Source organism: Physella acuta, unplaced genomic scaffold (assembly GCF_028476545.2).
Source record: "Physella acuta isolate Inbredline_101_S28 unplaced genomic scaffold, ASM2847654v3 ptg000889l, whole genome shotgun sequence".
Classification (NCBI taxonomy): Eukaryota; Metazoa; Mollusca; class Gastropoda; family Physidae; genus Physella; species Physella acuta.
This window is the reverse complement of record NW_026732406.1, coordinates 560,001-576,397: the sequence shown is the minus strand read 5'-3', so window position 1 is coordinate 576,397 and position 16,397 is coordinate 560,001. Positions and strand designations below refer to the sequence as shown.

General features: G+C 37.5%; 1 protein-coding gene across 25 annotated transcripts in view; it reads right to left on the bottom strand.

The window, feature by feature from the left end:
* LOC131952708 (androglobin) overlaps positions 1-16,397 on the bottom strand; it is an 80,264-nt gene that overhangs the window by 54,737 nt on the left and 9,130 nt on the right. For 23 of the 25 annotated variants that reach the window (XM_059315484.1, XM_059315488.1, XM_059315487.1 and 20 more), the window contains exons 1-5: positions 9,659-9,867; positions 4,515-4,614; positions 2,267-2,311; positions 1,873-1,974; positions 211-291 (exon numbers count right to left, since the gene is read on the bottom strand). In XM_059315484.1, coding sequence (XP_059171467.1) covers positions 211-291; positions 1,873-1,974; positions 2,267-2,311; positions 4,515-4,614; positions 9,659-9,852 — 522 coding nt within the window. In that variant the 5' untranslated portion in view covers positions 9,853-9,867. Of the gene's footprint in view, positions 1-210; positions 292-1,872; positions 1,975-2,266; positions 2,312-4,514; positions 4,615-5,999; positions 6,176-9,658; positions 9,868-16,397 lie in introns of those variants that run through there. The other 2 variants (XM_059315502.1, XM_059315501.1) reach the window with 2 other exon arrangements.

The following is a 16,397-nucleotide window of genomic DNA, read 5'->3' as shown; positions in this document are numbered from 1 at the left end:
TAGCTAACTATCACAGACAATGATCCAATCAAACCCAATTAAAGAAAATCTTCCTAGAAACTCTCAGTTGCTGTTAAAATAGAATATGACTGTTCTGTTTTTCTAGTTATTGTCAAGTTGTTTTTATGTGCTCTGCCAATCATTCATCACTAGGTGCCACAAACCAGGGTGAGTTTGGCATAAATTTAAACAAAAACAAAAACCACTGACCTCGCAATTATCAATGTGTTCATTGCTAGAGACCAGATCAATGCCATCAACGATATGATCCACATCCACAACAACAGGGACCTGTAAAAAATATTTCATCTTTTACATTCCACAACAACAGGGACCTGTAAAAAATATTTCATCTTTTACATTCCACAACAACAGGGACCTGTAAAAAATATTTCATCTTTTACACTCCACAACAACAGGGACCTGTAAAAAATATTTCATCTTTTACATTCCACAACAACTGGGATCTGTAAAAAATATTTCATCTTTTACATTCCACAACAACAGGGACCTGTCAAAAATATTTCATCTTTTATATTCCACAACAACAGGGACCTGTAAAAAATATTTCATCTTTTTACATTCCACATCAACAACAACAGGGACCTGTAAAAAATATTTCATCTTTTACATTCCACATCAACAACAACAGGGACCTGTAAAAAATATTTCATCTTTTACATTCCACAACAACAGGGACCTGTAAAAAATATTTCATCTTTTACACTCCACAACAACAGGGACCTGTAAAAAATATTTCATCTTTTACATTCCACAACAACAGGGACCTGTAAAAAATATTTCATCTTTTACATTCCACAACAACAGGGACCTGTAAAAAATATTTCATCTTTTACACTCCACAACAACAGGGACCTGTAAAAAATATTTCATCTTTTACATTCCACAACAACTGGGATCTGTAAAAAATATTTCATCTTTTACATTCCACATCAACAACAACAGGGACCTGTAAAAAATATTTCATCTTTTACATTCCACAACAACAGGGACCTGTAAAAAATATTTCATCTTTTACACTCCACAACAACAGGGACCTGTAAAAAATATTTCATCTTTTACATTCCACAACAACAGGGACCTGTAAAAAATATTTCATCTTTTACACTCCGCAACAACTGGGACCTGTAAAAAATATTTCATCTTTTACATTCCACAACAACAGGGACCTGTAAAAAATATTTCATCTTTTACACTCCACAACAACATGGATCTGTAAAAAATATTTCATCTTTTACATTCCACAACAACAGGGACCTGTAAAAAATATTTCATCTTTTACACTCTGCAACAACTGGGACCTGTAAAAAATATTTCATCTTTTACATTCCACAACAACAGGGACCTGTAAAAAATATTTCATCTTTTACACTCCACAACAACAGGGACCTGTAAAAAATATTTCACCTTTTACATTCCACAACAACAGGGACCTGTAAAAAATATTTCATCTTTTACACTCTACAACAACAGGGACCTGTAAAAAATATTTCACCTTTTACATTCCACAACAACAGGGACCTGTAAAAATATTTCACCTTTAACATTACACAACAATTGGGACCCGTAAAAGTATTTCATCTTTTACATTCCACAACAACAGGGACCTGTAAAAAATATTTCATCTTTTACATTCCACAACAAACACTCAAATATAGATAAGGCAAGAAAAAACACCAAAGATGAGGCTTAGTTGAAGGATGAAAATTATATGGTGAATTTTTTAATAGACAATATATATTTTAAAAATTTCTGTTTGCTAATTGAAAAAATGTCATGTAATCAGTGTCAGGTTATATGTTTAGTGAATGGTAAAGCTGAGCAATATGTTACTGGTGATGCTTCACTTACCCTGTCTGTAATAAATTCTGCTGGTCGCTTCCAGACATCGACTTTTAGGGAGGGTGGCATTTCAATTTTCCCATCAGGATCCTCAAAAAGGTTGGAATAAGGCTAAAGATTTGACAAAACAATTCAGACATGTGCCTTACAGTTTTAAAAACTAAAGCATTTTTATAACTATTTTAGGGCATAACAGAGTAAACAAATTGTGCTCTATCAAATTTTAATTACATATCCCTTTACAATTTAATTAACAATTTAATTTAAAACATTTCTCCAAATTTATCTATAAAAAACTGTTTGCAGTTAAAAATAAGTAGTTTTAAAAGTAATTGCATTTCATTCTTAATTTCAAAACAAAATGATACAGTAAAACATTGCAGAGGCTAGAAACAATATTCACCACAATTGGAGATTTTCCTTTCTTGTCTTCACGCTTTGCTGCCTCCTACACATGAAGATACAGTATAAGGATTAATAAACAGCACCATTATTATTACAAAGCAAGGCTTAACAACAGCACCATTATTATCACAGTACAAGGCTTAACAAAACAGCACCATTAATATTGAAGCACAAGGCTCAATTAACAAAATAGCACCAATATTATCACAGACATCAAGACACATTACATGGCTTAACAAAACAGCACCAGCACCATTATTATCACAGTACTAGTGAATAAAAAGTAAACAGTATCACACATATAGAAGTTAATCATCAGTGAACAAAATCACACTCTCAAGTGTTGAAAACTGCTAGTACTCTTTGATAATTTTTTATGAGACTTAACATTTACCAAATTTGTATTTGTAGTATTCAGAGATAGAAACAGGCTTTGCCCAACTGTAGGCCTATTTTTAAACAATAATCTGAATTTTAGGATTTCTAACTGTATGTTTTTAATTTTAAAGTATTATGCATATTATCACTAACATTACTTTTATACATTAATATATGTTGTTATGTAAATTTAAGCAATGTTGGGGAATATGGAAAAAACAAATTGGTAACTAAAAAAACAAAGATTTTTTTTTAGAATTTAACACTATGGATATTTTCAATGTTGAGCAATAATTAATTGATTTTTCTACAAATAGAAATGTAACTGATCACATTAACACAAAGAAAAGAAAACTTTCTGAGAACAAATCAATATTTTTTTCAATTTCATGGAAATATAATAGCAAATAAAAATAGAAATGTAATTTTATTCTCCTAATCTTATATTCATTCTTCTAATTTATTAGAAGAAAAATTTTCTTCAAAGTTAAAAGTGGGATTTCTTTTTTTTAAAATAAGGTTACAAAACCTTTGTAAATAAAAAAAAAGGGTAGAAAATTATTGTAAAACCACTTTTTAAAATTATGCCAAGGACAATATTTTCAACAAGTTATCCTCATACACAAAACTTTTAGCATTAAATAAAAATATTTGTTTTAAACTTTTCTGCATTTGTTTTTAATTTTTTATTTCAAATATGAAATCTAATGGATAAATTAAATGAAAATGTTATTTCAATAATGCTAAAGACTGGACATCATTTCAGCTGAGTTCACATATAACATGCATCAAGCACAGAAATAGCACCTCAATTGTTAAATATGTGAGTATAAGTTTTTTTTTTTTTAAATCATGCGGTTAATATAAGTGTGTTTGACATAACAGGATATGTTAAACACAAAATAAGGTTGTTAATCTATCACCGCAACCTGTGAAATAAATTATTTCTCAAACACGGAAAAAAAACATGCTGTTGTTCATGCATAATTCTCATACATTGAAACACGAGATAAGATTTGAGAAAAGTTTTATGACACAGGTAGTGCAGAAAATATGTAATATATTGCTGGAATGTATTAGCAAATTTTTCACTTACCACAGTCTAAAAATTAGAAACAAAAGTACAGAATATTACTTAAAACTTGTAAAGAAACTAAAAATGTGCAAATGTTTTGATTGTGCTGTAGATAAACTCTTTAAGATCAAACCATTGCTAAAAGTGAACATGTATTGGTTGTTTTTGTTTTCTTGCAATATATTTCTGCTGTGTAACCGGCTGAACATAAACAAGGTTTTGGTGAAAAATTATAATTAAATGACAAAACTTCAAATTGTTTCAAAGTGATATAAAACATAGTAAATAATAAGTAAGAATGTAAAACAACTAAATTCCTTTAAAAATTCACTCACCACATCTTTCTAGAATAAAGTATAAATTTTGTTGTTAAGAATTATTTTAAATCTTTACAAAATATGACAGATCATCCTTATATTGTTTCATTAACATTATCTTTATTAACTAATTTAGATTTTACCATTTTTAGTAGGCCTATTATGGATATATCAAAATTTTACATAGTCGAAATATCACATGAAGTCATCTAAGCACTTCTTGTGTCTTTTAGGATGGTCTCACTAGTATGTTTTCATTATTGCGACTAGTATGTTTTCATTATTGCGACTAGTATGTTTTCATTATTGCGACTAGTATGTTTTCATTATTGTGACTAGTATGTACACGTTTTCATAATAGCATTATCTTGGGTTTATTAGTGATCCACTTACAAGCTTTCAGTTTTGATGTAATCCAAGTTTGTATCTAACCAAGATCATACACACCAAACAACCTATGCATGGATACAACTCACCCATTTCTCAGCATTGATATCAGCATCATTGAACTCTGGCCAGATGACATACTTGGGTTTCCTGGACTCCTGGACTGCACTGTTCAGCTGGGAGGTGGTACTGGTCATTGAGGATAAGAAAATAAGCTTAAGTCAGGCTTGTACTTCATCAATTTCATTTTCATTTAACTGGGCAAAAAGGTACCCAGTCTTCAATATGGTCATTTAAAGGTAAATATGTTTATAGAATATATCTGCAAACATATTAACATCTCATACAATGCGGCAGTAGTGAATATGATCGCTAAGTCCAGAGGTTGGACCCTTTGATGGAAAAAAGCTGTAAAGCTAAACTGCTCCCACAAAGCCAACAGATCTATTAGATTCAGTACAGCAGCAGTAAATAAACAAAAGATACCCCCCCCCCCCCCCGCATTCAAGTAAATTGAAAACAGACCTACATCAGGTCATTTTTTTTCTAAGTTCACACAGGCTTATTGACTTAGATCTAGATCTACTACCACACATGCTAGATAGATAGATCTAGCAGTAAAAACAATTAGGCCTTAGGTATTGAATAAAACATTTAAACTTTATGTCAACATTGAATTGCTAAGAAGACGAAAAGACGAGAAGGCAAGCAAGTTGATGAAAACAAAGCGACAAAGCAAATTTGAACACCATGACCTAGTTTTCCTTTTTTTTTTGCTTACAATGTGTACAATAAAATTTATGGCAGCCTATCAAATAGCAAGAAGCCATTGTTTATGTCGCCATTACACGTGAAAACCAAATTGTTTTTGCTTTTTTTTATTATTTAGTTACCGAAAATGTTAAAATCATCAAAAACATCCCATCTTTACTTTAGTAAAGTCCGAAAACAAACAGTCATGCAGGATTTTATAACCATATTAATTGAAACTATGCCGTGCATGATTTTTAAATTACTTAATGGGCCTCTCAAATACTTTCTCGCTCGCGTCCATTAATGCTTGTTAATTTTAATTTGATTTTAGATCTAGATTCTAGAATTAGACTCTTTGTCGTCTTTGAGACTTATTTGAGAGTTCTAGATCTTTAATCTTAGATCTAGATCTAGTTGTAATGTGCAGTAGATCTTATATTATATTCTTAGTAAGTAAATAATAAATACTAAAAAATTAGCTAAGTTTAGCCTACTAGATCTAGATCTAAATCCTCTCAAAATGTTAGTGAAATGAAAAAAGGTAAAATTTTGTATTTGTAAAAGTAAAAGTAAAAAGGTATTGAAATACATTGAGATAGCCTAAATATAGGGCCTAATAATATTATTATTAAGGCATAGGCCTATGCCTAATTAATAACTACCTAGGCTATATCTAGTTTGTAGTCCTAATTAGTGTAATTAATTAATAATTAATAATAACAAAACTGTCAACAAAAAAGCGGCCATGTTGTAACCAAGAAGCTTTCAGGTTATTTTTTTTTATAAACAACCCAACAAGAGGTTGAATAAACTTAACTTACTCTCTTTGTGTGGCTGGTGTAGTGCGTCCGGGAATATTTCTTTTAGATCCTTTTGAAGCCATCAATTATTTAATACGTTTTATGTACACTTTACAACACCGTTAGAAATAAAAACATTTTACGAAATAAACATCCACTCATTAAACTTACAGACCGTTGCCATGTTATGAATGAAAAAAATCGGAGGTCATAGGTAACGAAGCATGCGCATGGGCAAATCAACACACAATTTGCTTTCGAAATTTTGCTAGATCTAGATTTAAAATAATTATAAATAGGTATCCGAAAAGCATATATTATTTTTAAGTAGCTAGGCTTTGATATAAAAGTAATTCATATTTTAGGTGACCTATTATATTTTTGTTACCTTTACTAAATCATGCACGCTGTATTAGGCTTAAAAGAAGGATCGTCCAAAAACATCACACTTTTAGCAAGGGGAGGGGGGGGGGGGGGGGGGAAGGGAGTGGGTTCGGACAAGGGGAGTAGGGCCGAGGGGGGAAATGGGTTTAGAAAGTGTGACAACAAACTTGTACATTTCAGAAAATTAGGTGAAATCGGAAATTTAGCCGTTGTTTCGCGTTATAAAATTATTTTTTTAATTTATATTAAAAAATGATCTGTATAATAATAGCTTACTCAATGTTGGTTAAGCTCTGGACATATTTTAGAAAATAACAGCCAGAGTAGGAGGAATTTCAAGTGCCCCACCTCCCCTCACCCCCTGAAGTTTTACGTGCCTCCCACTTTTGAAAAATGTAAGAATAAAACGTTTTTTGAGACGATGATGGATAGGGAATTCTGAATCTATATTTAAACATAAACAAAAAAGCAGTACAAATGAGCAACATTTCTAATCGAGCGCTGTATCGTGCCATACCGCTGTATCTGGCGACAAGGTTACATCATTACATAGTACATCAGTATCTGTAGATTAAATCGGCACATAAGGTAATATAAACACTGTGCACATACATGTGACATGAGCACAAGTAGGTGAAATCAGAACTTATAGGTGCTATCTGTACAGGTGATATCAGTAGTTAACATAAGCAAATACAGGAGGCACCAGGTGATATCAGCAATAATGTAATAGCATTAAACACATACAGATGAGACCAGCACATACACATAACGTCACTACATTCAGGTGTCATCAGCACATACAGGAAACATCAGTGCATACATATAACATCAGTACATACAGGCGATATTAGTACTTTTACGTGACGTAAGCAAATACAGGTGACATCAGTGCTTATATGGGTTATCTGTAATACTGTAATCGCATTTAACACATACATGTCACCAGTACATACAGGTAACATAAGCACATACAGGTGCTATCAGTACAGGTAATGCTAGTAGTTGACATAAGCAAATACAGTAGACATCAGAACATACAAGTAACATCAACACAAACAGGTAACTTGAGCACATACAGGTAACATCAGCATGTACAGGTCACATCAGCACATACAGGTAACATCAGCACTTACAGGTAACATCTGGACATACAGGTAACATCAGGACATACAGGTAACATCCGCACATACAGGTAACATCCACACATACAGGTAACATCATACAGGTAACATCAGCATATACAGGTAACATCATACAGGTAACATCAGCATATACAGGTAACATCAGCACATACATGTAACATCATCACATACAGGTAACGTCAGCACTATAGAGGTAACATCAACACATACAAGTAACATCACATACAGGCAACATCAGCACATACAGGTAACATCACATACAGGTAACATCACAAGCAGGTAACATCACATACAGGTAACATCAGCATATCCAGGTAACATCATACAGGTAACATCAGCACATAAGGTAATATCAGCATATACAGGTAACATCACATGCAGGTAACATCAGCATATACAGGTAACGTCATACAGGTAACATCATCACATACAGGTAACATCATACAGGTAACATCAGCACATACAGGTAACATCAGCACATACAGGTAACATCCACACATACAGGTAACATCATACAGGCAACATCAGCATATGCAGGTAACATCAGCACATACAGGTAACATCAGCACATACAGGTAAAATCATACAGGTAACATCAGCACATACAGGTAACTTCAGCACATTCGGGTAACATCAGCACATACAGGTAACATCAACACATCAAGGTAACATAAGCACATACAGGTAACATCAACACATACAGGTTACATCAGCACATACAGGTAACATCAACACATCAAGGTAACATAAGTACATACAGGTAACATCAGCACATTCGGGTAACATCAGCACATACAGGTAACATCATGACATACAGGTAACAGCATTTACAGGTAACATCAACACATACCAGTGACATGTACGGAGCAAAGAGTTTAGAGAAGACAAAGACCATGATCGATAAAGACCAGATCATAACTGGCCGATACCCTAGCAGGGATGACGGATGTGAACAGATGACGTCAGCCGTAAAAATAACAGTTGACATCAAAACGATCTTTAACAATGAGGTTTATATTTTAAGGGTTATATTTTAAGGCCAGAGTTTTTCCTATTAATAGCGTTAGTCGAGGTGAGATTTGGGATTGTATGCTTGTGCTAGAGTTAAAACCTGCTATTTGATACATTCGATTAATGTGTCAATCATTGTCTCGAATCAACAAAGATCACCACGCAATGTCTGAAATAACTAAAGTCTCAACCACTGTACATCTCAGGTAAAGTCGTCACCTGTTTTACCTTTAACAGTCTGATTGTTGTAGTTAAAATACTTATATTTACCATGAGCTAACAGCCTAAGTTAGAAGGCATACATTAAATATGGCGTATCAGCCGAGTGGGGAGGTGTAGACCAGAATATACAGTAGGGATGTCTTCTTTAATTAATCAAGATAAAAGAAAACACAAACGGTTTGACAATTAATGCGTCATGGGGTGGGGGGGGGGGGGCTTTTATTACTTTCCCAAAGCACATTAACTCATAAAAATGTTGGCTTTGCACATTTTGCTTTCTTTTATTTTTTAAATAATTTTCTTAAATTTTTGCTGGAGGCGCATGGGATCAGAGTTTCTTCCAGGCATCTCTTCGGGGGGGGGGGGAGGGGGGGCAGAGCCCCCCGAAGAGTCTACCGCCCCCCACCCCCCGAACGAGATGGAATTTATATATTAAACATACACTTTTACTAGTGTCCGCCCCCCCTCCGAAAAATGTTGACCGCCCCCCCCCCCTGAATATATCAAGTGCCCCCCCCCCGGAGAAAAAAGTCTGGAAGAAACACTGCATGGGATAAGTTGTGAATGTGAGAAACATAGCATTTTGTTTAAAGATTAAATGTTGAGCTAATATTTGGTCTAGTGGTATTATACTTTGAGATTTTAAAACATCTATGATTACAAGTGTTGCCTACGGTAAATTAATGAATGAATACACAGGCAAATGTGCATCAGCTATGGAAAACACTCTCAGCATTTTAAAAGTTGTCACGTGTATGTATCCAAAGCTGGAATAGTTAAACATAACCCTACCCTGATCAAATCCCTAACCAGTCCAAGTGTTGTGTGGTTCTGACACAATCTGTGTAAGAACCGACACGTTGGATGAAACTCCTAGGTTCCCTAGAATCCCACCCCCAGCGACCAGAAGCTACTCACGTGACGCTCTCCCTCCTGCCGGGCCCGCCCGTGGGTGACTGGCTCAAGCTCTGCCACGGGACCCCCTCAAAGTGGACGGTGTCCACTAGGGAGTGTCGCCGCCCCTGGACAGACTGTCGTCTGACGTGAAGGCTGGAGGCTATGACGGATTCGTCGTTACTTCCCTTTCTAACACTTATACTGGATCGTTTCATGCTTTACAAGTTGTTCTATTCAACACTTATACTGGATCGTTTCATGCTTTACAAGTTGTTCTATTCAACACTTATACTGGATCGTTTCATGCTTAACACTTTGTTGGTTCTATCAAACTCTTATACTGGATCGTTTCATACTTTACACTTTGTTTATTCTATTAAACACTTAAACTGGAATGCTTCATTTTCTAAACATTTCTTTTTTTCGATTAAACACCTATACTGAAGGTTTCGTACCTTGAACTTTGTTGTTCAATTAATAAACACTTATACTGGAATGTTTCAAACTTTACAATTTTTCTTCGATTAAACACAGATCCACACTGGATCACTTCATACTATCAATATTGTTTTCCGATTTTTAAAAATAATGAAGACCTATTATTTATTTTTTCTCCGTTGACTTATAAACATTCAGCTCTTCCAAGGATAAATTTTAAACTTTAACATCAGTCACAAAGAAAAAAATGGCTATTAATTTGCCAAAATGAGTAAAATTATTAAAAACGGATGACAGTTTTGAAATTGGCGAACACTAACTGAATACAGATCTATAATAATCACTTTTTCTAGACACGAAATTTAACTAAATATCCCAGTAAAATCAGAAGGTACACATAAAAACTCAAACTTGCACACAGCGTGATGACGTCTACACGACACAAATAAACACGAAATGGTTCTTGTAATGGCCCGCGCTGGTCGGTCCCCCAGAAAGAAATTCCAGAAATGAAGCGCCAAGACAAAAGCGGGCTCTAATTGGAAACAATCATTCCAACAAACAGACGTCGGTCGAAGGGACGGAATCGACTATCGGCAATCACGTGATCGGGTATTGTATTCAGAGGGCTGTCGGTGTCGCCATTCTCTGGCTCACTTCTAGAGAAGTGTTGTGTGAGGGGGTGAGTGGGGGGGGGGGGGGGTGGGGGGGGGGGGTATTCGGTGCAATCTTTAAGTGCTGTCTCTTACCTCCGATCCATAGCGTAATATCGGAAATGGAAGCTGAGATCGATACCGCCCATTAAACATTACTTTACAATTCTTCTGAATTTGCCTGATTTAAATCAACAAGGGTATTATGAACTACTCGCATTGAACACATTGACCATATATTAATATATATATATATATATATATATAATATAAATTATATATATATATATAGGCCTATAGATAAAAATATATATAGGCCCTATATATACGTATATATATATATATATATATATATATATATATATATATATATATATATATATATATATATATATATATATATATATAAATATATATCTATATATACGTATATATAGGGCCTATATATATTTTTATCTATAGGCCTATATATATATATATATATATATATATATATATATATATATATATATATATATATATATATATATATATATATGTGACCTAGGCTACTCGCAGCGCCAAATGTGACCCTGTCCGCAGCGCCAAATGTAACGAGACTATTTGCCTGTAGCGCCAAATGTTAACGAGTTCTGCTCGACAACGCCAAATGTTACCGAGTCTAACCACTCATTCTACACAACATGGACCACAGTATAGATACTCGAAGATGCAGGTTCGCTATTGATCCTTTTATTACATGAATCAAAGAAATGCTTCACAATAATATACTGAATCAAAAGGAATGCTTCACAATAATAGTTTGAATCAACTGACTCCCAACAGTCCTCACTAGTCTTCATATAACTGAATACACATGTCTATAGTCCTTCTTAACACAATACGGCTAACCCGTTCTATAACCAACTTGAATACTGCCACACAGACTGACTGATCGAGAGGGAGCGAGAGAGAGAGCGAGCTCAGCCGTCGCCTTCCTTATATCCCCTTAGTATATCCGTAATCGTATTCGGTTCTCTCATAGATATGTTCCATCCGAATATCTCGCCTTCCGATTACTACGCAGTTGTCTCATCAGTCCGATTAATATAACACCTGCATCCTGTCACATCAAAGTTGACAGACCGTATTGCGTTCTTATCATATCGCTTCCCAAAATACTACGCCTTGGCTTTATGATCGTTATCAGTCTACCATCTGCACTATTGCATCAGACTGTAATACGTTGTTAACCATAGTATGGTAACTACACCTAGTTACATCCACCGCCGCCTTTTTTTTTTTGTGTGTTTTCAACCACAAACAACGCTTGGTAGGTGCACTCCTTCAAAGTCAAAAGCACCGCCGTAAAAAAAATGTATTGTTCCACTCACTGTCAATGTCGCCACATTCGTATAAGATTGACAGTTATCCCTATTTCACATATCAAATGTGTCTACATCATCCTCCTCAGACACAAAACAGTTCTAGAATTCACATCCACCTTTTTTCGTTTGGTGCTTTCACCAGTTCCCTTTTATAACTTTTTGAACAGTCTGTTCTCATACCAGCGCGACCATGAAAGAATTGATGGTTGCTGACGAAAAATTTCGTATTCTTTCTGTTTCTCAAACTTCTCCGCGGACCACTTATCTGATGGTCTACTGTCTCTCTGTTTCTGGGAGGAACGGGATCCTCTTCGTTGCCGTTATCCTCCACTTGTGTCTCGCTGTTGTTCTGTTGATGGTGATATGGTTCCGGGATGGGTATGTGAATTTCCGTTATAGTTTCCGGTTCCCTAATTGTCTTGGGTTTCCTTGTGTGTAACTGCTCTTCTTGACTATGACAATATTTCTTTAATTGAGCAATATTCGCCCACCGATCCGGTTTGGCGTGATCGATGGGTCTTATCTTAAAGGGGCCACCTGCTACTTTAGGCATCTCCACGACTTGCCATATCTCCTGTCCCCAGAGATCGTGGATTTTGTTTCTGCCTAACGGGTGGCTACGCAGTAATACCCTGTCGTTCAGTTTGAGTGGCGGGTCCTTTGTCTGTACCGGCGGTTCCCTTCGCCGTGCTTCATGTTCTAGTCTTTCCTGTACTACCCTGTACATTTCTCTAATTCGTCTCATATGTTCATTCACATATTCCAGTGCAGTGTATGAGCCAGTCATACTCTCCTTTTTTCCTAGGAACAAGTCAAGAGGGAGTCGAGCCTCCCGTCCGAACAGCAACATGTGTGGCGAAAAGCCGGTTGTGGCATGGGGGGTGCAGTTGTATAGATATACCAACTCTGGGAGAAAATCAGGCCAACGTTTTTTCTGTTCAGGTTCTAGAGTACGCAGCAAATCATGCATGCTGCGGTTGAACCGCTCGCACTGTCCGTTTCCTTTCGGATTAAATGTGGTTGTTCTAGATTTGTTGATCCCGTAGTGGCTGCACAGTTGGTTAATTACTTCTGACTCGAAGGCCCTTCCTTGGTCAGAGTGTAATTGTCTTGGTATGCCATATTTGATGAACCAATGTTCTATTAAGACCTTTGCCACTGTTTTGGCAGTCTGATCTCGTGTGGGCACCGCCACAGTCCATTTGGTGAATACATCAGTCATTACCAACACATGTTCCGTCCCATCCGATGATTGCTCCAACGACGTAAAGTCCATAGCCACAATCTCTAGTGGTTTTGTCGCTAGTAGGTGTCCTGATGGCTGTCTCATTTTGACAACTGGCATTTTCGCATGCTGACACCTCACACAAGCCTCACAATGGCGTTTGACCTCCATTTCCATATTGGGCCAGTAACACCTCTGTCGTAATATTTTGTGCGTCCTGTCCTGACCCTGGTGTCCTGCCCTGTCATGTGCCAACCTTAGCACTTCTTCTCGTAATTGTCCAGGCACCACCACCTGGTGTATTGTCCCATCAATTTGGTCATGAATTCTCCGCATGAGAACACCATCCTTTATACTGAGACGGTCCCACTGACTCAGTATTTTCTTTGTTTCTCGACCAAATTGTTCTCTTTCCCTTCTTCCTGGGAATTTTTTTTCCTGGACGTGTTTCAACAGCGGCTGTAAGCCACTATCCGTTCTCTGGGCATCTCTTATCTCTTTGTGATTAAGGCAATTAAAATCACTAATGTCCATATGTCCGGGCTCTGTGGAAATGTGCTCCACCCCGGTCTGTCCGTTCTGCATCACTTGCACCCCGTGAGGGATATCTGTTGACGCTCTGACCTCACATATTCCTGTCAGCGTTTCTTCCTCCTCGCCCGGTCTCTCGTAAGGATTCCTTGATAAGGCGTCCGCATTGCCATTGGACCGCCCCGGGCGATATTTTATCTCTAGGTCAAAGAGTGCCAATTCTGCTGCCCATCGCTGTTCGATGGATCCCAACTTTGCTGTCTTTAGGTGACTCAAAGGGTTATTGTCAGTGTATACCACACATTTAGCACCTAATAAATAGTCCCTGAATTTTTCAGTCACAGCCCATTTTAATGTCAAAAGTTCTAGTTTCATGGCGCTGTAATTTGTCATGTTCTTCTCTGATTCCTTCAGAGCTCGACTGGCATACGCAATAACCCTGAAACCTTGCTTTTTTTGTTGTGATAGCACAGCTCCCAGACCTTTCGAGCTGGCGTCAATTTCTAGCCGAAATGGTTTGTCAAATTCCGCGTATCCCAATATCGGCGTCTCTGTCAAAGCCTTTTTCAAGAGCTTAAACGAGTTCAGGCATTCCTCAGTCCATAATTCACCTATCCTTTGTGTTTTACCTTTCTTTTTCTCCTTACTGTGTTTCTTTGTCATTTTGTTTACCAAGTCATGCAATGGTGCGGCAATTTTTGCAAAACCAGGTACAAATTTTCTATAATAGGAAGCAAAGCCCAAGAATGATCTGACCTCTACTGTAGTTGTTGGCTGTTTCCATTCTTTAACAGCTGCAATTTTATCTGGGTCAGTGGCGATGCCATCCGACGAAATCACATAACCCAAAAAATGTACCGATTTCAGACCGAAGCAGCATTTGTCTGGGTTCAGCTTTACTCCTATCTCCCTAAGACGGAGAAACACTTGTTCTAATCTTTTTAGATGGTCCTCCCAAGTTTTTGAGTAAACTAGTATATCATCCAAGTACACCAGCATTATTTGAAATAGAAAGTCACTCATAGCACTCTGCATTACTCGCTGGAATGTAGCAGGCGCATTAGTTAGACCAAACGGCATACGGGTCCACTCGTACAGTCCCAGTGGAGAAATAAATGCAGTCTTATGTTGATCGTTGGGGTGCATGGCCACTTGGTGGTAGCCGCTAGCCAAATCCAAGGTAGAAAAAAATCTTGCTCCCCCCAACGCATCAAGACATTCATCAATACGAGGCAAGGGGAATGCATCCCTTCTTGTGATATTGTTCAATTTCCGGTAATCACAACACAGTCTTATCTCCCCTGACTTCTTTTTTACCACTACTATCGGTGCCGCATACGGGCTAGTGCTGGTTGTAATAATTCCCTTTTTTAGTAGATCGTTCAGGTGTGCTTTCACCGCCGAGTAGTGACTTGGTGGTAATCTTCGATAAGGTTGCGCCACCGGCTTGTCTTGTAGTAAGGGTATCTGGTGTTTTATTACTTCCGTGTAACCCAAATCACCCTCGTACGAGGCAAATATATCCCTGTACTTATTCAGCAATTCATTTAGTTTTGGGTCCTCAGTTTCCGGGAATGTATATGATCGGCCATCCTTTTTCTTCACCTCGGCCGTCACATTGACCGACCTAATTGTTACTTCATTACTGCTGGTATTGCTCAGTTCGATGCACTGTGCCGACCTTAGTACCTCGACGTTCTGTGGTACTCCTACCAGAGTATTAGGCGGTATAAAAATTTCCTCATCCAAAACATTTGCCACTAATCCTTGAACTAGTCCCTTCTCCGCTGATGTGTATGTCCGCAGTAACACGACGCCTGCCCTCAGTGCGGCGCCACATGGTTCTATCATCACATCACCATTCACGCTTCTATCACCAATTTGTAATGTGATTGCCTTGACCGTGTTTGCCGGGACTGATATCCTTCCTCTGGTCTTGGCAAACCTGGCCAACTTGGATCCCCGACCTGGTGTGGTCGATCCGACAATATTTGTAAGAAATTCTGGCAACTGGCCAAGAATATTCATGCCCAACAGGCAAGGTATATTTGACACATTTGTCTCTAGGTTGTGTTTCGTAACGAACACCCCAACCTGCTTCAACCTATGTCCTGCCACCACTACATCCGCCAGAAAATAACCACAGTATGGAATGGTTAGTCCATTAGCTGCCGTCAGGCGCATGCACGTGTCAGACCTTAACCTATGGTCTTTTCCTTTCATCCATTTGGTGTAAAAAGTTTCCGTAATTGTCGTCACCTGGGAGCCTGTATCCACAATTGCCTTCACCGCGATGTCCCCAATCGTAATCACCATTTCGGGACAGACTCCCATCATTTTGTTTCTTGGGCCATAACTTCGCCCCTCTGTAGCCTGACCCTGCCTTACAGAGGACGACCGTTTCCCTGGCAGTACCGTGCCATGTGTCCGGGTTGTGAACAGGACAAGCAAATTGGTCGACCGTCGGCCGTCCACCGGAGCGATGGACCGGCGGGTCGCGGCCGTCCAACCTGTCTCTGTTTTGGCCCGTTCTTTTCCTGATTCTC